The 17,921-nt window shown below is 36.9% G+C and overlaps 1 protein-coding gene across 5 annotated transcripts in view; it reads left to right on the top strand.

Moving 5' to 3' along the window:
- KCNK2 (potassium two pore domain channel subfamily K member 2) overlaps positions 1-17,921 on the top strand; it is a 127,014-nt gene that overhangs the window by 56,798 nt on the left and 52,295 nt on the right. For all 5 annotated transcript variants that reach the window (XM_052805228.1, XM_052805229.1, XM_052805230.1 and 2 more), the window contains one exon: positions 6,033-6,150. In XM_052805228.1, the coding sequence (XP_052661188.1) occupies positions 6,033-6,150 (118 nt within the window). The remainder of the gene's footprint in view (positions 1-6,032; positions 6,151-17,921) is intronic.

The raw sequence follows: 17,921 nt of genomic DNA, 5'->3' as shown, positions 1-17,921 counted from the left end.
CTCTTAAAGGATACATTTACTCCAGATGAACAGTTTTATAGGACCTAGAAACTAGCCAGCTTGAATGCATCTGAATGACAGCTTTTGTCTTAGAAAGGGTGGCAGGTATGACTCATTAGTAAGTCAGTTTTGCTGAGCAGCTGTCTGCATAATTCTTCCCGTCTTTAATCTTAAGAAGCAAAGAAAAGCCCTTTTCCCTGAATGTGTGTGTATACACACATACATATATGTATGCACACACACAAAATTTATATACATAGTCTGTTTGTAATGCATGTTTAGAAATGTATTTCAATGTGTTTCTACATGTTTTTAGTTCAAGTAGATTGTGAACATCAGGTGAAAAGAGTTCTTCAATTCTTCAATGTGTTGGGTACCAGTCTCCAGTGCAGATTACAGTCATAATGTTATACAAACTAAAAAGAAAAACATGGAGTCACAGAATTATAATACAAACATCATTGCAATGTCTTTCGACAGCAAGGCTCAAAAGCATGTGCTTTTGGAGGCTGAAGAGTTGTTTGCTAAGTGTTAAAAACATCCTAGTGTGCCTCTGAACAAAGAACTAGGATTTCCATTCTTTGTAAACCAAAGCTGAAATAAAAACGCAGGACTCGCGCAGTAACTGGGCCATGTGAGATGTATCGTTATACTGGAGAGTGAGAGAGTGCTCTTGTCAAATGGCAGCAGGACAGTGAAGGAAGAAATCCAGGCTGAGAAATGGGTTTCCAGAAACTTTGAGGCGTATCTGACTTTTTGACATTGCTTGTTAAATGATTGCCAGGAAGCACAAGCTAACTCCTGACAAGCTGGATAACGAAAGACTGCATGCTCTGTATTTTATCAGAAGCATAATTTAAGGTGTTTCTATTTTAATCTTTGGATAGAAAAGCTGAGAGTAATGAAGTGTTGTGTTACTTCATTTCATAAAAGTGAAGTGACTGGAAGATGGTACAAAAGCATGTATTCAGAGCCTGGTGTGGAACAAGGAGATGAGCATTAGGGTAACTGTTTTGACACATACTTATTTCTCCCTCATCTCTGTCTGAGACAGTGGTTGACTACCAGAGGCTAGCCTTCTCAGTTTATAACCTCTCTGTATTTCTTCTGTGGCTTTGCAGACCCCTGCTTACTGGATGTAGCTCTATGGCCAACAGGCTGGCTTTTGTCCATCATCTCCGTTGACTCCTTGCAGGGTCAGAGGACCAGAGGTTGAAATCCCTGACCTAGGAGAATTGTCTGCTGTTTTCACAAAATGACTGTGCCATTTGAAAAGCTGTTTTATCTCTTGTTTTGACAGACAAAAGTCACAAAATTCTGTGTCTTAATCTGCAAGGGTAGCTCAGCATGGCCTCTACAGACAGATATCTGCATGAGCGCAGGGATGTGATAATACAAAACTGCACAATGTATTTACCAGAAAGTGTTTCTAAATCATATAGGAAATGAAAAGCTGAAATTCAATTAAAATGAGATTTTATATTGTCACTCTCCTTTTCCCAGTGTTCTGATTTCAAGCAAAAAAGTACAGTGTGAACGCAATGCTTATATGTTTTTGGAGCTTAGGTCCTGTTTTTGAAAATAAGGCAGGTCATGCCTGGCCTATCCACTCTGGGCTCAAGCATCTCTGCCTCTTTTCTCTGATGCTTTACTAAAGCTTATTCCTGAATACAGGTGTAAAGCCAGGTAGTTTGGATATAGTACAAGTTAGGGCTTGTACTCAGACACAGCTCATGCCTATCCCAAGATATAGTACAGAGCTAGCCTAAGAATCCACGTAACTTAAAAAATGGAAAGTAAGTTCCTAAAAGTTTTAAATATTTGAAAATTTTATCTCAGTTCTCTTTACTATCAAAAAAAGCCCAAATTTTCACTGTTATAAAGACAACTAAAGGAGAAAAACCTATTACTTTTACTGTAGCCATATAATATTATTCTTAAAATCATTGCACATAGAGGCCTTGATTGGGTGCCATGTGCTGTGTGACCCATCCTCTGCTCAGTCCTCAGTCATCTCATATAAAAAAAAAAGTAGACAAAGGCTCTGGAAGAAGGTAAGGCAAGTGAAATAATCTACATAGTTTAAGAATTGAAACTGTCCACATCCCTATTCTAATGCTGACTGGTTCTGTAGTGCTGAAGTGACACTGATTTTTAAGTCAGAATTTAGTATGTATATGGAATAAAAATAAGAAAAACTAGAAAAATTCTCACTGAAGTGGTCAGTTAACTTTAATACTGTAAAGTAATTTTTTAAAGTCAAGAAATTCCCCTGTTAAGATCACACAAAGTGATTACAGGCTGCAACGCATGATAAATGTACAGATTATATAGTTTTCATGATTCTAACTGTTTTGAGATTCAAAATGCAGAGTTACTATTGCTATTGTATAAGTTAGGATAAGCTGAAGGGCTCAGGTGACAGAAAGAGGTTATGAAGGAAGGAAAGAATGACATGCCGAACTTGTGACAAATTAAGTGGTCGTGTTTGCTCTAGTAGTAAGGCATCAGTCAAGAAAAAAGGCTGCAGACCAAGAATAAAGTGGCAGAGCAAATTGAATCTAACAGGACCGACAATGAATAGCATGCTATTTGAACACTGAGGGTGAGATCCTGGCCCTTAGTGAAGTTAGTGGAAACCAGCTGCATGAGCCTGGGTTTATATTCTGGGCTAAGGAAATGTTAATAACCAATATTCCAGGTAAGTTTGTGCAGTGGACGTAGTCAGAAAGAAGATGCTACCCTGAAGTTAGTGCCCTGAAATGTACATATGTTAGGAGTTATATTAATTTCTTTTAAAATTTTGCTTGGGAATAGTCTTAGATGAGGATCTGCTCATAGGCACTGGCCAAACTAAGAAGAAGGGTGTCCTCTGATCCAAAGAACTGAAAATGCAGTTACCCCTCCTGAAAAATCTGCAGGCAACATGCAAAAACTTTATGAGATAGTAGTATTGATCTCAGTAAACCAGCAACCTTACCTGTCATCCTTGTTAGTAAGGAAGACTCTTACAGAAGACTCTGAAGGAATGTAATGGAGCAGCTTTGTTAGTATTTAAGGCTGGCTCCTCCCAAACATGGGAACAGCGCAGGAGAAAGCATAATAGTGTGTGTTTGGAAACAATAACCCAGTGATGAAGAAGGCATCATCTGGCCCTTTATGACTAAAACTATGTTTAAAACAATCGATAAGATAAATCAGTAAAGGGACAAAGAATGTCTAGCAATAAAAGCAAGAAATACTGGCAATAAAAGATTAGTTATATACAATATTCAACAGATTTATTTAAATAGGTAAATATATTATTTAATAAGAAAGTCTTTAATTCAGAAAAAAGAGGCAGCTGATGGGTCCATAAGATCATTAACTTCTTGAAGGAGACAACTAAGAAATTGCTATTCAAGTGTTTCTCATAACATAAGAACTTATAAAATTACTTTGAAGCACATAAAAATCTCAAAAGGGAAATGCTTTTTAAATGATCCACAAGTAAATTGCGGAACTTGCTGCCACAGAATGACTTGGCTGCCAAAATACAAGTGAGCTCCAAAAGCTGTTAGATAAGTTCATGCTAAAATGATCCACCCAAACCAATCTGAACACCATGATGCAGATGCAGTGTCCCACTCAGAAAGTCCCTAAAACTGTGCTTAGTCAGAAGTCAGGAGGATGTACAAAGAGAAAGCATCACTTGCCTACTTGCCCTGGTTCTTTTCCTAATTAGCAGTTAGTTAAAATCAGAGGCATAATAATAGTGGCTAATTGTCTTTTTTAGCCATCTGTTGTGTTTTGTTAGGTCTGACCCAACAGAGCAGTTTTGGATTAAGTTGTATCTTTTTTCCTGGAAGTCTGTAGGTACAGTATACTGCAGTTAGGAAATGCATAGCTGTAATGGATCTTTGAGCATTTTAGATTGGCATACCTTTCATATAAAAGACACTGAGGTAGTATGGCTTCAAAAATGTGTGGTGACGATACAAAGCTCTGAAAACATTTTACGTCTAGATCTGTATAGAACTTGGGCTTGCTAGACTGCCTGAACAGGTTGCTCTGGGTGGTGCATTCATCCAGTGCAATAAACTGTAATAAAACATGAATGGTCCCATAAAATTATATTGATCCAGTGCTTTACCATATAATCTCCTCACCAGAGAGCATGTTGCCATTTGCAAGTACAAGGACTTGTGATGAAAGTTCTTAGTCCACTGAAATGAAACAGTACTCAAAATGTATTCAGTAGGCTTTATAATGCAGCACACTGGGGTTCATGTCAAAGGAATACCTGTATTGTGTAAATTATAAAGTCAGTACAAGGGATGGTTTTCACATGTCGCTTAGCCTGATGTGTCCCTTCCTACAGTAATGTAAACACTTGTCAGTACCAGTGCTGCTGTATTTACTGTTGCCAAGTTGTATGTGATGTATAAACGTAGAAGAAGCTTTATTATTCCAATGCAAAGGAAAAGTAAACTGTCTTCCCCTTCCCTTTCCCCGTCCTTTCTCCTTCCTCAGTAGGACTGAAAATTTCACGCCTTTGATGTCTGCCTTTCTGGTGTTTTTAAAAAAGTTAAGAGTTGAAGGTATAGAAGATAAAACAGTGTGAAGTCTATGTAAAGATACCCCAGCCGGCTTTCTGTTGACAACCCCGGATGCTGAAAATGGCTTAGGTGTGGCAGCCAGATCCCCGTGGCTGCGGGCACGCAGCTGTGGGCTTTGAAATGGCTACTTTGTGCATCTGAGCTTTGAAAATGGCAAACTGGAAATGGTGGATTTAAGTTGAGATCCCACCATGAAAAACTGATAGCCTGGTTAATCCAGCGTTGGTATTTTGTCATTTCTGACCAGCTAACTGGCTTCCATGGGCACTGTTTAGAAACAAAAATGTTTTCATTTGCAAATTATCAATGTACTTCGGGATTGGAAAAATCATTGCTGCTGCACAACACTGTTCCTCTACAATAGACTGCCCACACAGAAAACCATTCTGGTCTGCCCTATTGCTGAATAGCTTTGTGCGCATAATCTTTGTTGGATAACTCACCAAGCAGAAACAGTTAGTTAGTTAAAATGTTAATTTTAGCTTTGCAGTATTGCTTCCTCTGTTGTTCTTTTGTTAAACACCAATTATTATTATAGGGATCATGATTATTAAATAACTTCAGTTTCAGAATGAAATGATAACTTACATTCCTTAAAGTATTTATTTCAAGTTTAAAAATACTTTTTCTTGATGTGTACTGTTTAACTCAAATACTGGTATATATCTGCAACAGAGATATAACTAAACAGAAATACTTTTTGTGATAACAATTTACAGTAGGTGACTGCTGAAATAGGAAATGTTTCATATTTCTCGAGACTATGAAAATGTCACTAGTGGCAAGCTTGTTCATTTTAGCTGCTAGAACTGAATTTTTGAAGAACGACATTTATGCGGTATATAGATGTATAAACTTAGAGATACACATTTGATATTTTACTCTGATTTTTTTATTAATATAGTGAAAGTTATATAACCATAAGTGTAATTGTTAATCTTTAATTATTGAATTATCTGTTCTACAGAAGTGTTTTAATTATTTGGAGTTTATTTGATCCAAAACAATGCATGGGTGTTTTTTCTTGGAGTTTTAAAATGACTGTGTTTTAAGAAGTACATTTGCTTGCCTAACTGAACAGAGGAATATTTTGGGAAACTCTCATTGTAAATCTTTGTCTAATGCATATTTTTCTTCACCAAATAATTGCAACAGTAAAAATAATTGTGTTTGCCATCTAGCTAAGGTGATGCTGTTACTGATATTGTGGATTTTTCTCCTTAAGTTTACAGCCCTGGTGCATGCTGAAGTGCTTGGGGTGTCTGCTAAAGATTAAATTGTAGCCTGACTGAATGATAAAACTCAAGCAGAGCAACACTGATACTTTTCTGGTTTATTGATTGGATTAAATAAGTGATTTAATCAATTTACTGTGTAATGTATATTAATATCATTGTTTCATGAATATTGACAAAAATCTTTTTAAACTTGCAGCAAGTAGTGGCAGCAATAAATGCAGGAATCATACCTTTAGGAAACACATCTACTCAGATCAGTCACTGGGACTTGGGAAGTTCCTTCTTCTTTGCTGGCACTGTTATTACCACCATAGGTAGGACACAGCTTATTATCTTTTCATAGTAAATGAGCTGACACTCTTTTGATTTCCAGTGTGTACATATGTTTGTTAATGGTAAATCTTCCAAATATTCTGGTTTAAAGTAGAGAGCTACTTTTAAGATGTGGGGGCAGAAATGATAGCCCTAGCTGAGTGAATGATTCTTCCGTAGAAGAAAAATGTTGCTGTGTATTTCTGTGAGGTGACTAGAAGAGGTTGTGGAAACATTTTCTGGGGGGAATTTGGTCAACTGTGTAATCACAAGTGTTAAATAGGGCATGATTTAAAGCACATGTGCATTAAACCTTGACTGAGATGTATGGAATTTCAACTCTGTATAATCTCATTCTATATTGCTGTTTTCTCTAAATTCTGAAAGAGATGAGAAAATGGTAAAGATTCGGTTCAGCTTTAATTTAATCAGTTATAAGCATTGTACTGATAGGCAGATTTACATTCAAAGGCTTACTTTGATGCTTCTGTTGCATTCAGAGAAGTCCAAAGCTGTAGGGTTTAAGAGCCACTTTTCCCTCTGAGCAGGTGTGAATAGGAGCAGCGCTTGATCTTTCAGTTTCTTCCCTTTGACTACAATATAGTGCACATAGTACACAGTTCAAAGATGTAGTGTAGCTCACAGATCACAGAAGGGGCATTCACAAAGGTGGATGGAAATTTGAAGAAGGAATCAAATGAGAAAAATATAAGACCTACATTACGAGAGTAATGCGTAAGGAATTGTAGCATTGTTACAATAATTACCTCTACATAATATTTGTATGCATATTGAGACGGAAGAAGATGTTCTTTTCAAGTGTCTATGTACCTTTGTTCTTTTTTTATGTAGAAGTGTGTAAGTACTATATTTTTTTGTGTGTTTGAGCATACACATGTCTCTCTCTCTATATGTATAAGTATTGTGTCCATGTGTAATATTTTTCCACATCTAGAGTAACTGAAACACAGGTTTAGTGAAAACAAAAGGTAAAACTCTTACCTTATTGAGAACAGCAACAAACTTACTTACTGATTTTATAGTAGTAGGTCCACAAGATAATAAAAAAACAAGTATTGAAAAATGTAATTTTAACAAATTATAACCAAAAAAGAGCAAGAACCTTGAAAAGATAGCTTTAGGATCAGTCTTATGTTATCCTCTTCTGACAGCATGAAGCTTCATGTCATAAGTATCCATGATCCTGTAGAAAATGCTTAATATTTGTTTCAGCTCCCAATAAGGATAAAAGTTAATGTATGAAAAGTGTTCAAGGAATTAAATGATTCAAAAATTATTTTAGAGCAGTGGAACATTTCGTTTCACCATTTTATTTCCAAGTAAAACTAAGGCTTTTCTAAATCAAAATGTTTCCTGATTTAATTTATTGACCTGATTCTACCAAAACATGCATGAGTCTTGCTTAGAGGTGAGCAGGGGATCTGCAAAGGCATCCAGGCCTCTGATTTGCTGTCCCCAAGAGGCAAGATAACCCAATAGGAAATACATTTGAAAATTAATATTTCAGGTCATTTCTGCAAACCCAAGTAGTCAGAATCAGGTCAAACTAGGCAACTGTAAATATTTATTTCAGGTTTTGTGATAGAAAGCTGAGGAGTTCTGGGAAAAAAAATCTTCCATAAAATATTTTGGCTTTGGAGTAACTGTGTTTTTCCTCGGAGAACCTTTCTGACGGGAAGCTCCCAGTCAGTTGTAGTTTTGAGCTTTGTTTCTTAGGCCCTCAAGACAGCACACTTACATGAAAGCTGTAGTGTGGTTGGCATTGTTCACGGTGTGAAGGGCTCGCGGTGTGACAGCAGGTGGAGGTGTCACAAAAAGCCCTTGGAATTGTGACTTTCCTGGGAAAATGGTGACAAGTGTAAAAGCTGGGTGTGATTTTGTTTTCAGAGCAGTATCTTTTCGTATTTGAGTAACCTTTTGAAAATGAAGGCATTCCTTCCAATTAGGGGGCATATGGTTATCATGTAACTTGATATTTTAGTTTCTCAAGAGACTAAAAATGTGGTTTATGAGCATCTCCAAAGAGTTGCCATACGTTTCAGCCAAACACTACAGATTTTCTCTATGGACAAAGACAGGACCTTATAAATTCGTAAAACAACTTTACAGAAATAATTTGTAAAAGCGATTTCATAAATATGAATAAAATTTATAAATACTATGTCCTTTAGACTGTATACCTTAGGAAGTACTGGAATATAAGAAAAAGGAATTACTACCACTTAGAGAAAATGATAGCTTTCCAGTGTTGCAGCAGATTCTCTAGCTTTCCAAATCTCTTATTACTATAATTTTACCTTATCATTTAGCCTACACTCCTTCTGGTGATATCTCAGACTCCAAGAAATTCAAATGGAACCAAGAGTTTATTTATGGATAGTGTTTCCCAAACCTTTCTTTGTGACAGTAGCACTTCCATCCCACAAGTATTTTGTTCCTGGGGAGAGGGGATAATAAATAAAGCCTTTAGCATTTCCCTAAGCAATAAGTTATTGTTTTACAGTTACTATTATTATTGTATCAGAGTAGTGATGAACATTTAAGTTAAAAATATTGACAGTGTATTTTGGTGGCTATTGGCAGCAGTCCAGAACCATCTGTAGTTTCTTACTCTTCTTGGTCTCCTGTAGACTGCTGAAAGGCTTTGTGATGGGGACATGTAAACCTGTAGATCTTCAAAGCCCGCTCACAAAAGAGAAAGCATGGCTTGATGTTTATTTAACAGGGTTTTTTATTCTCTTGTAATCCTTCATGTTATCCAATAAATTTTACAGCGCATGTTATAAAATTAATAAACTCAGTTTTAATAGAACATAATCTGTCAAACTGCTACTAGATCTTTCCTAAGAAGTGGATTTAGTTGAGAGGTCAGGATCAAACAATTTCACAAGACTTTATTTAGAAAAGATCCTTTGTAGCTTTTTTTCCATGTCTGAATGCGTTGGTTTTGGCTTTGCATTTACTACTGTGTGACAGCATAAAACTTGTTTCAGGAAGGGACCTCACTGGTTATAGGTTTGGCTTGCTTAGTTAGGTGTTCTTGCTTGTGGATATGTTTCTAGAACAAATACGCCTCATCTCAACAAAGAAATGTGAAACTATGTGATTACTCTGTGTGTATAGAGCAGTTTCAGACAGCCCCTAAGAGGGAAAGGGGTAACAGGGAGAAATGGGAATGCAAAAATCGTCTATGAAAAATATTGTTGCATTGTTCCCTGGGATACTGTGCACACTGCAAAGCACAAAAGATACTCTATTTTTCTACCTGAAAATGTCATTATCCAATCAGTCCTGTTCTAAGACCACATGTCCAAAGAAAAGGAAAAAGAGACTTGGGAAGAAAAGCAAGAAGAAATTGTAACTCAATCATAAAGCTGGACATAGTACTGAGGAAGAGGGGAAAATAATCTTTATGTCACCTCTTTTTATTCTGAGAGTGCATTGTTGGCACTGCGCATGTTTTTTTATCCTCTAGATCATTTCCTTCAATAGGTAGCTTAACTCAGAAATGGGCATACAGACACAACCTGTGCACACCCCGCTTCCCCCCAAGACAACTTATATCTTAGGTCCCAAGAGTGTTTTATATTGGCAGCTGGGTAGGAAAGGAGACCTCTTGTACTGCAAGCTTGAGACCTGTATCTAGAAGAATGAAAAAACAAAGTAGATATGCCATGGCCTTGAGCTTAGTAGCTGTTTTCCCAAATGACTGCTGTCTCAGCACATAAAAAACGTAGTGTCAACCATAATATTAAAAACCATATCATGAAAACCTCTATGAGACTCCTATGGATCTTCATCTAAAATAGTTGTATTATTTCTGCTGTTATTCCAGCCAGTCTATAATGACTTTTTCAAGCACTGCAAGTAGACATATAGCGGAAAGGGCACTTACTCAGACTCTTGGAAGATGGAGTATCTTGAATAGCAGTTGTGAGCACATCGGGAGTGCCAGCAACCACACTGGTAGCTGTGATTTGCCAGAGCACATCCTTTCGAACAGAGCCGTGTCTGCATGGGGCTTTGCTCACAGAGCTCCATTAATACCTTAGCACTCAAGGATACTTTGCAGCCATATTGAAGTCTAAATCCAATAGTTGCTAATAACTGTGTCTACAAATCAAAAAAGCAAGAACCCATTGTCCTTTTCCACTTTTTTTCACCAGCCCTTGATTTTTGAACCCAAAGTTCTCATATGCACTGGAAACTGAACCCCTCGAGAAGTTCACTCATGACTAAAAAAGTCTTTAACTTAGCTTCATGCAGCTAGCTATGCTAGTACGGTTATGTTTTTTGGGTCCAGAAGCCTAGCAACTGTTATTAAAGAGTGCAAAGGAATGTGAATCTTTTTTTAAAAAAGAAAAATAAACAGACTGTAAATATTTATGTTTTAGGGAACAGTTGTGAATAGCAAGTAACTAAGATTCTGAAAAAAGATCCATATTTTTGACTAGAAATCTGAACTTGATTTGTCACTTTTAGAGTTCCAATTAGTTATGTAGGTTCAAATGCAATTTCACTGTAAGGAGTACTTCTTTCTGCCATTTTCCCACTGCCTGGACAAGCTTTTCTTGTGAAGGCAGGGTATTTTGAAAAGTCTTATTATTTTGCTTATTGATTTGAAACAATAATAAAATCCTGCTGCTAAATCTGTCCCTTCTGGCACCATTTCACTGCATTTTTGAAATACAAAGTAACAGAATAATGTGTTGATAACTAAAATATACAAAATATGTTTGGTGTTATAAAAAGGCAAATATTGTTGATAATCAAATGTGTTACCTATTATGTCAGATAATAATAAAGATAAAAAAATTGCAAATGACATGGAAAATTTTTTCCCTTAGTTCAGAAAAATAAGAAGCATCACATACTTATGTTAGAATGGTTTTCTTTTTTTTTTTTGTTCTCGTTTGTGCCACCAAAGAAAAAACAGAGCTATCAAGGATGAGCATAAAAATTTCATTTGAAAAGATTACTCCAATTTGCTTATCAGAATATAAATGCTGGGATGTCTGTTTGTGTATTTGAAAGGGAAGAGAGAAGAAGCAAGCAAAAGAGAGTGAAGTGCAAATGCTGAGGTGATTGAGGAGGGGGTTGGTGAAAAACTCCTAAAAGTAAAAAAACATAAAATACATTTGCCTGAAAAATATTCTGATATGTGATTTTCTCCATCATATCAGTATTCAAATCTGCATTTGGGACTATGATTTAAATGAACTTGACTACATGGTGGACATTGGAGTATATGGCTTCTGAGGACCTGTTTCTTTCAAGGCCCCTCAACTTGAAATAATCTTCTTTGCTTCCCTTTCCAAAGCAACAGGTAAAGTTTCATTAAGGCAAGGTCACGGATCTTATCCTCCACTAGTAGCCTGGATGCACGTGTCCAGATTTCATATAGCTTCTAGCTAGTATGTGTGTGGCAAAGCTGAGTATAACCAGTTGATAAGACCAGCTGCAGAGCAATGCAGAAAAAGAGTAGTTAAGATTTATGGTCTGTGCAAATGTGGTAGTGAAAGACATGCTAAAGAGGTCGCTGGGGAATGAGGTGGAAATGCTCCTTCTGTCTCTTACTCTGAAGACCACTCCACCGAAAACTCCTGCTGTCTTACCATGATTTCATATTGACTCCCAAAGTGTGTTAAATATGTATATCTCATCTGATGAAATGTCAACATAAAGAACTATATTATTTAAAAAAACTCCCCCTGAGATCTCTTCAGAATTCAATCTTTCCTCCAGGATAGCGTTGTGCTTACCTTCCCATCCCCGTGCTGCTGTTCTTAATAGAAGATCTTAGAGCTAAAAATAGCTTTTTAGCCTCTATTTCTTCCATTCTAATTTATCTATCTCCTTGGCTTCTTTTGTTGCTCCTGTGCAAAAGTGTCTGAATTTGACCCAGTTATTGGCTGTTGACAAACAGTGGTTTCCTCGTGCTCTGGAGAGACCTGTTAGGATTTGGCAACGAAACTCTCCAAATACTTCATCTGAACTGAGCATACTCTCTCCCAGGACAGTAGCGACTAAACAAGATTTCCCCTGTAATTATTTCTCCCAAGGACAGTAAGTAGAGAGTGTATTACCACTATGTCCTCAATTTTCTCCTGCATTTGTTCAGGCAGTGAGGAAGAGGGCTCATCTGACTCGAATGCTAAGGAAATAACACTTGGACCATACAAGGTTCAGAAGTAATAATTAGGATAAGACTGCTAGGAGCTAGGGAACCTGGAACAGTGGTGGAGGAAGGACCATGGTGAAGAGCTGAAAGGAAATATTAGATGAAGAGCTCGGTTAGAGACACTGAGGGCTTGTATATCAGAAAAAATTGAAATAAATTGAATGAGCAAATCAGAGAAAAGAAATTGAGCCTCACTGACCAAAACAACTGAGACTAAAAGAAGGAGAGAACCACTTTTTTTCTGCACGTGCTAGAATACTCAACAATGCTAAGGGTGGCTCTGAAATTGAAGAAGTGCAAGTCTACGGGATGATACACAGCTTTAATTACACAGAGAAGTGCTATTTTTTCTACCAGCTCCATTCTGATACACAGGTATCTGACATGCAGGTATATGTCACATTGCCAGCACTTGCATGTTCTGTGGGCCATATTAATAACAGAAAGGATGTGATATTTCTGGTCATATTGTTACTTTAAATTATTAGCTATATTAGAAAAGCTTAGGGTGATGTAGCCTCTTAGTAGTGTGAATGTACAACGGACATTTTGTTGACCTGGTAAGTTCTGAATTCTGGACAAGAAACTTGGCAATGGATGGTAAAAAGGGATGCTGTCTCTTTAGGGACTGTAGTAGCATCAGTGACACTTCATATCACTTTTCATATCTTTTTTGCCCTGATCTTTTTTTACACATTTTTGGTCTTTTAATCCTGATTCAGAGCACTGCCAACTACTTATTTTCTTGTAACACCGAGTTTCCAACTATATATTCTGGAATATTTTTTCTGACCACCTGGAATGTTTTTCAGCATTGATGTGATTTCATCGAAAATCAGTTTTGTCAAAAAAGCCTTTTTAATTTCATTGATAAGCTTCCTGTTAGGCAGCACTGATGGTTTTATTTTGGCGTGTGTCTATTTATTGTTGGATCTTGCAAAGCAAGGAGGAATACATACCATTTTTGCAGTTTGATGTGCTCGTACATTCTGACCTTTTAATCTTCCTTTTCCTCAAAACCAGCAAAAAGTTATGTTAAAACAAATTGCCAGGTATGCAGCTTTCCATCACCGTTTTGTACCTTCTGTAATTTCCTAAACAACAGACTATGCTTCATGCAGTTCTGCTGAGGTCTTGCTGTGGAGTGAAAATGTCAATTCGTCAGTTGTGACACAGTCCCCAATTTACACTGCAAATGAGCACTGAAATTTTCACAGCTTACTCTGCTAATGCTAGTGTGCTAATGGAGCTGGATTTTCTTTTCTTTATTCAGATTTCTCACCACTGGCTGATCAGTATAGGGCTTCCAAGCCTCCCGATCATGTCCATTTTAATTTCCAGGTTACAAAAGCTTGTTGCTATCAATAAAGGAAGGGCTGCTAGGAAGAATTGCTGAATATGGTTACACTGTTTGCAGAATGCTAAGATGAATGAAATTATTTCCTGCTTCCCCTTTTGTTTATTTTTGTAATTGCATCAGGAGTGGTGCAACCAACCATGAGAACTTCAAATCCTATAAGCAAACAGAGGCCCAGGATTTTGGAAAATACAGAAAAAAGTGAATGTTTTATGCTTTGTTTCTACTAAACAAAGAGTAACAAAATTGGAGTCACTGAGTGTGTAAGGTTTAAAGGTCAAAATAAAAGCACCTGTATGTAGTGTATCTCATCAGGATAATCTGTTGGTAAGTTCCCCTTTGACCATGTTAAGCTGTTTACCATTATGTGCTGCTTTATTCACAGCTGTTTGCACTTACTGTTTAGTTCAGCTGCTAAACAGAACCAGCTTTTAAAAAGGGAATAGTAGCCATAATCAATGCCAGAGTTTTTCCTCCCCCCCTCAAGACTAACACTATAAGTGTGGTGTGTTGGGTTGTAACCTCCTTTGAAAATGAAGCTGACTATGTCAGCTGGAACTTCTGCCTACTAATCACTTTAGAAAGTAAGGCAATTTTTAGGTGCCTTTATCAGAAGTTCTGGATTCTGAAGACTTGAAGATCTCTTGTTGAGCAGTTTGACAAATCTGGCCAAATAGCATATGGCTTTATACCAGGTGAGAACCTGCCTAATACAAGTCCCACTCTGTTTGCCTACCACATTGACCTGAATGTAGGATGAGGTGGTTTTTCTTCCTGGAAGCTAAGATCTGAAGAAGGTTGTTTGTGTTGTGTTGAGGTTTTGCTCAAAGTACACATCAGCTGTACATCTGCTCACAAGTCCCAGGAATGCCCCTTGGCACTCTGACTGGTTGGAGAAGGGGAGGGGCTAGTGCTCACAGGGAATAGCTGGGCCTGGATATTCCAGTGGTGTACTGAATGGGAGATCTAGGATCTGCTGAGGAAAAGGCTCGCTTGGACAGGATAGCCTCTTAGCCCTCTATTCACTCAAATGTTTGTATGTAAACTGGGATGTACCATCCCTGACAGCTGAAATTGAAAAACTGATGGATTCTAGTTCAATGACATTTGAAAGTGGACTACTTTTTTTTTCCCCCCAAAGAATACGAAAACGTAGTTATGCTTATAGCCTATAAGGGCTTAAAGATTTCTTGAAAAGGTGAAATGCCAGTAGTATAAAATCTGATGCGTTGTGCCACCAGCAGTATGGAGTAAAATAGCATTAAAGTATCACTACAGCACATGAGAATATCCATTAGCATTTTATAAAAGTGTTGGGGTTTTTGATACACTGAGAGCTCTCTATATTTTATAGTTTTCTTATTATTGCCAGCAGCTTGGTGCCATTAAAAAAACCTGAAAAACCAAAAAGGAATCTGGGTAGAAATGCAGGTGAAAGGGAAATTAACAAAATCCATTAACTTTTTTCCGTGAGTCTTTTGCTGTATTGAATCCTTTGGTGCTTTGGAAAATCTCACCCTCTGGTGTCATCCTTTTTTGCAAGATCTGCATCAGTTGGTATGACTGCAAGCAAAGTTCTAGCTCACATCTCAGTGTGGGTTAGAAATCCATATTTTTCAGGAGCACATGTTTATTTCTACAGTAACATGCAGATAATCTGCATGTGCAGTGCTTAAGACAAAGGATAAAAACTGATTTGAACTGCTAATGTGAGTGTAATCATTAAGTACAAAAGCTATGTTCTAATGTCTTCAGTTTTTCATTTGGGAGGAGCAGACATTTACAAAAGACACCTGTTACTTGCAAGTTACTAGCAAGATAGGTGGTCAAAAGGAATCACGGGATGCAAATTTTAGGTGACAGTGCAGAAAAGCCCTATATATGCATTATCTACCCTTTTCTGGTCATGCTGGGTTTCACCAACGAATAGTTAGATGCTTTTCCAGGTGTGAAAAAAATGGGATGTAAGCAAAAGGAAGGACAATTGTCTGCTACATACTAGCAAAAAGCAAATAAATATGCATGGTAGTACAACTATTAGCCTGTAAAACATGAGTTGCTCTCTTTCTCAAGATGTTCTTATATTGTGTACTAATGGTTAAAATTTTAGTCTGGACTTGCGCAGCAGGATCAGGAAGAATAACACCTTTATCCCTGTAGTTAATTTACTTTCTGAAACTCATCCTATTCTAGCCAAGGCAGTCTCAGATTGATTTTTTTGTTGTTGTTGTTGTAGTTTGGTTTTTTTGTTGTTTTTTTTTTTTTTAAGAGAAGCTGTTAGAAATACTCTTTGATGTTAATAAGAGATTAGCATCTAAGTTTCTGGCTTTTTGGTTCTGTGGGGACAAATCTGCAGATAGTTTTACTGTTGTGGCTTTACTAGAGATGTTCTTTTCTCCGTTTTCTGCACTTGTGTGGGATTTTGGTGTGTTTTGCTGAACCAGTAACCAAAGCCTAGAGAAAGCCAAGTATAATTAAAGAAAAGACATTACTTCATTTGGACATCTTTACTGTGGATTTTTCATAACAATGATACAAACTGTGTAAATTAAAGCCTTGCTTGTTGGACAAGAATTTGATAGTAATCATGGTCCCAGTTAGTCTCCCTTACCTGCAGGGATACTTACTCAACTAGTTGTCCATCTGAAATCATTAATTCAGTATGCTCAGATACTGTGGATATGGAAGTATTAATTTAATATTCAGATGAATAGTTGGAAAGTCTCAAGCAGTCTGAGTAGGAAAAAAAAATCCAATCTTCAGAATTCAAATGCTTTACAAAATCCATCAAGGCAAAGATGTTTTTTTTAAGGCTTTGAATGTAACTACATTTTTTTTCATTCCACAGAACTTGTTATTCTTTTCTATAAAACATATGTTTAAGTTCTGGTATCCAGTGTTAAGACTATATATGGTTAAGGGTGACTTTATTTGAAAATGTTGATGGTGTTTCTTATGTGCCAGACTGTCATGAGGATGCCTGAAATTGTAATCAAATGGACGTATTGGGTACACCACTCTTGGGTCCTCTCTTGTTTCGGATAGCCAGGCTCCAGCTGTAACTTCTGAATAATTGCTTCCTTGCTGTCATCACCTTTTGCTGTATAGATTTTTCATCTCGCTTGTTTTCTCCAGGCATATAATCTGAATTAAATACTTCTCAAGAATGGATTGATGATGCTCGGCACTTGTGGGGCTAAAAAATAAACTCTTTTCTGTCACTGGGGTTAGTTGTACAACTTATTTTAGTTCAAGAAAGTTTTTTCTTTTTGGTAAAGATAAATACTTGAAGGATCAGATCTCTTTTATTACATGTTAGCATTTTGCTAACCTGTGAAAACTTTCACCATCTGAAGCTACTGCATAGGAAGGAAAGTCCTTCCTCTTTTCTATGGATGCTGTTTCTTCCTGTCCAAATGCAGAGTGTTTTAGTGGTCTTTTTTTCCTCTTTAATCCCCAGGATTAGCCATAGCGAGGATTATTTGTTCACCTCTAATTTTTGCAGACTTTCATTCTGAAATTATATAATTGGATCATTTATTAGTAATGACTTGCTCAGTTTACCTACATTCTTTGGGTAGTGTGGCACAAAAGAGTTATCAGGGAAAACATGGATGGATAGAAGACCTTGGTTCACAGGTCTTTGAGGCTTTTTGCAGTGTGATGCTTCACAGCAAACAAATGATTGTGGAACCAGCATGGTGCTTGCCATCCACTGTTCTGATCTTTTTGCTGTTGTGTTGTTTTGTCTGTCTTGTTTGTTTATATCACAAACTCTTTGAAGCAAGTATTTTGGATCATAATGGTAGCAATATGATCAAGTGTCTGTATTGCTCAGTTTAACTAATGACATGTTAGAGAGATATCTTACAATATACAGTTAAAATTGCTAATCTTTTTTACTAGGTCTGCAATCAAGAAAAATTCCTGCATCAAAGTTCTCTCGGATTAAGGATCGCTACTACTTCTAATTTACATGATCTAATTTTATGTGATATTTGAATATTATTTAAAAAATAAAAAGCCACAACAGACAAAAAGACTGAAACTTTTTTCGATGTAGTGGTGGATCTTTTAATCTTACTCTATAATCTTTTAGTTAAATAAGGTAAAGTAATGTCAGAGGCTATTAGAGCCTCTAACTTTGGCTTTTAAGTAGGTAACATTCTCTATAGGAAATAACCAGTAATTTTAATGGCTTAAAAAGGTCTTTG

Source organism: Harpia harpyja, chromosome 13 (assembly GCF_026419915.1).
Source record: "Harpia harpyja isolate bHarHar1 chromosome 13, bHarHar1 primary haplotype, whole genome shotgun sequence".
NCBI lineage: Eukaryota > Metazoa > Chordata > Aves > Accipitriformes > Accipitridae > Harpia > Harpia harpyja.
This window is presented reverse-complemented; position numbering and strand designations above follow the sequence as displayed.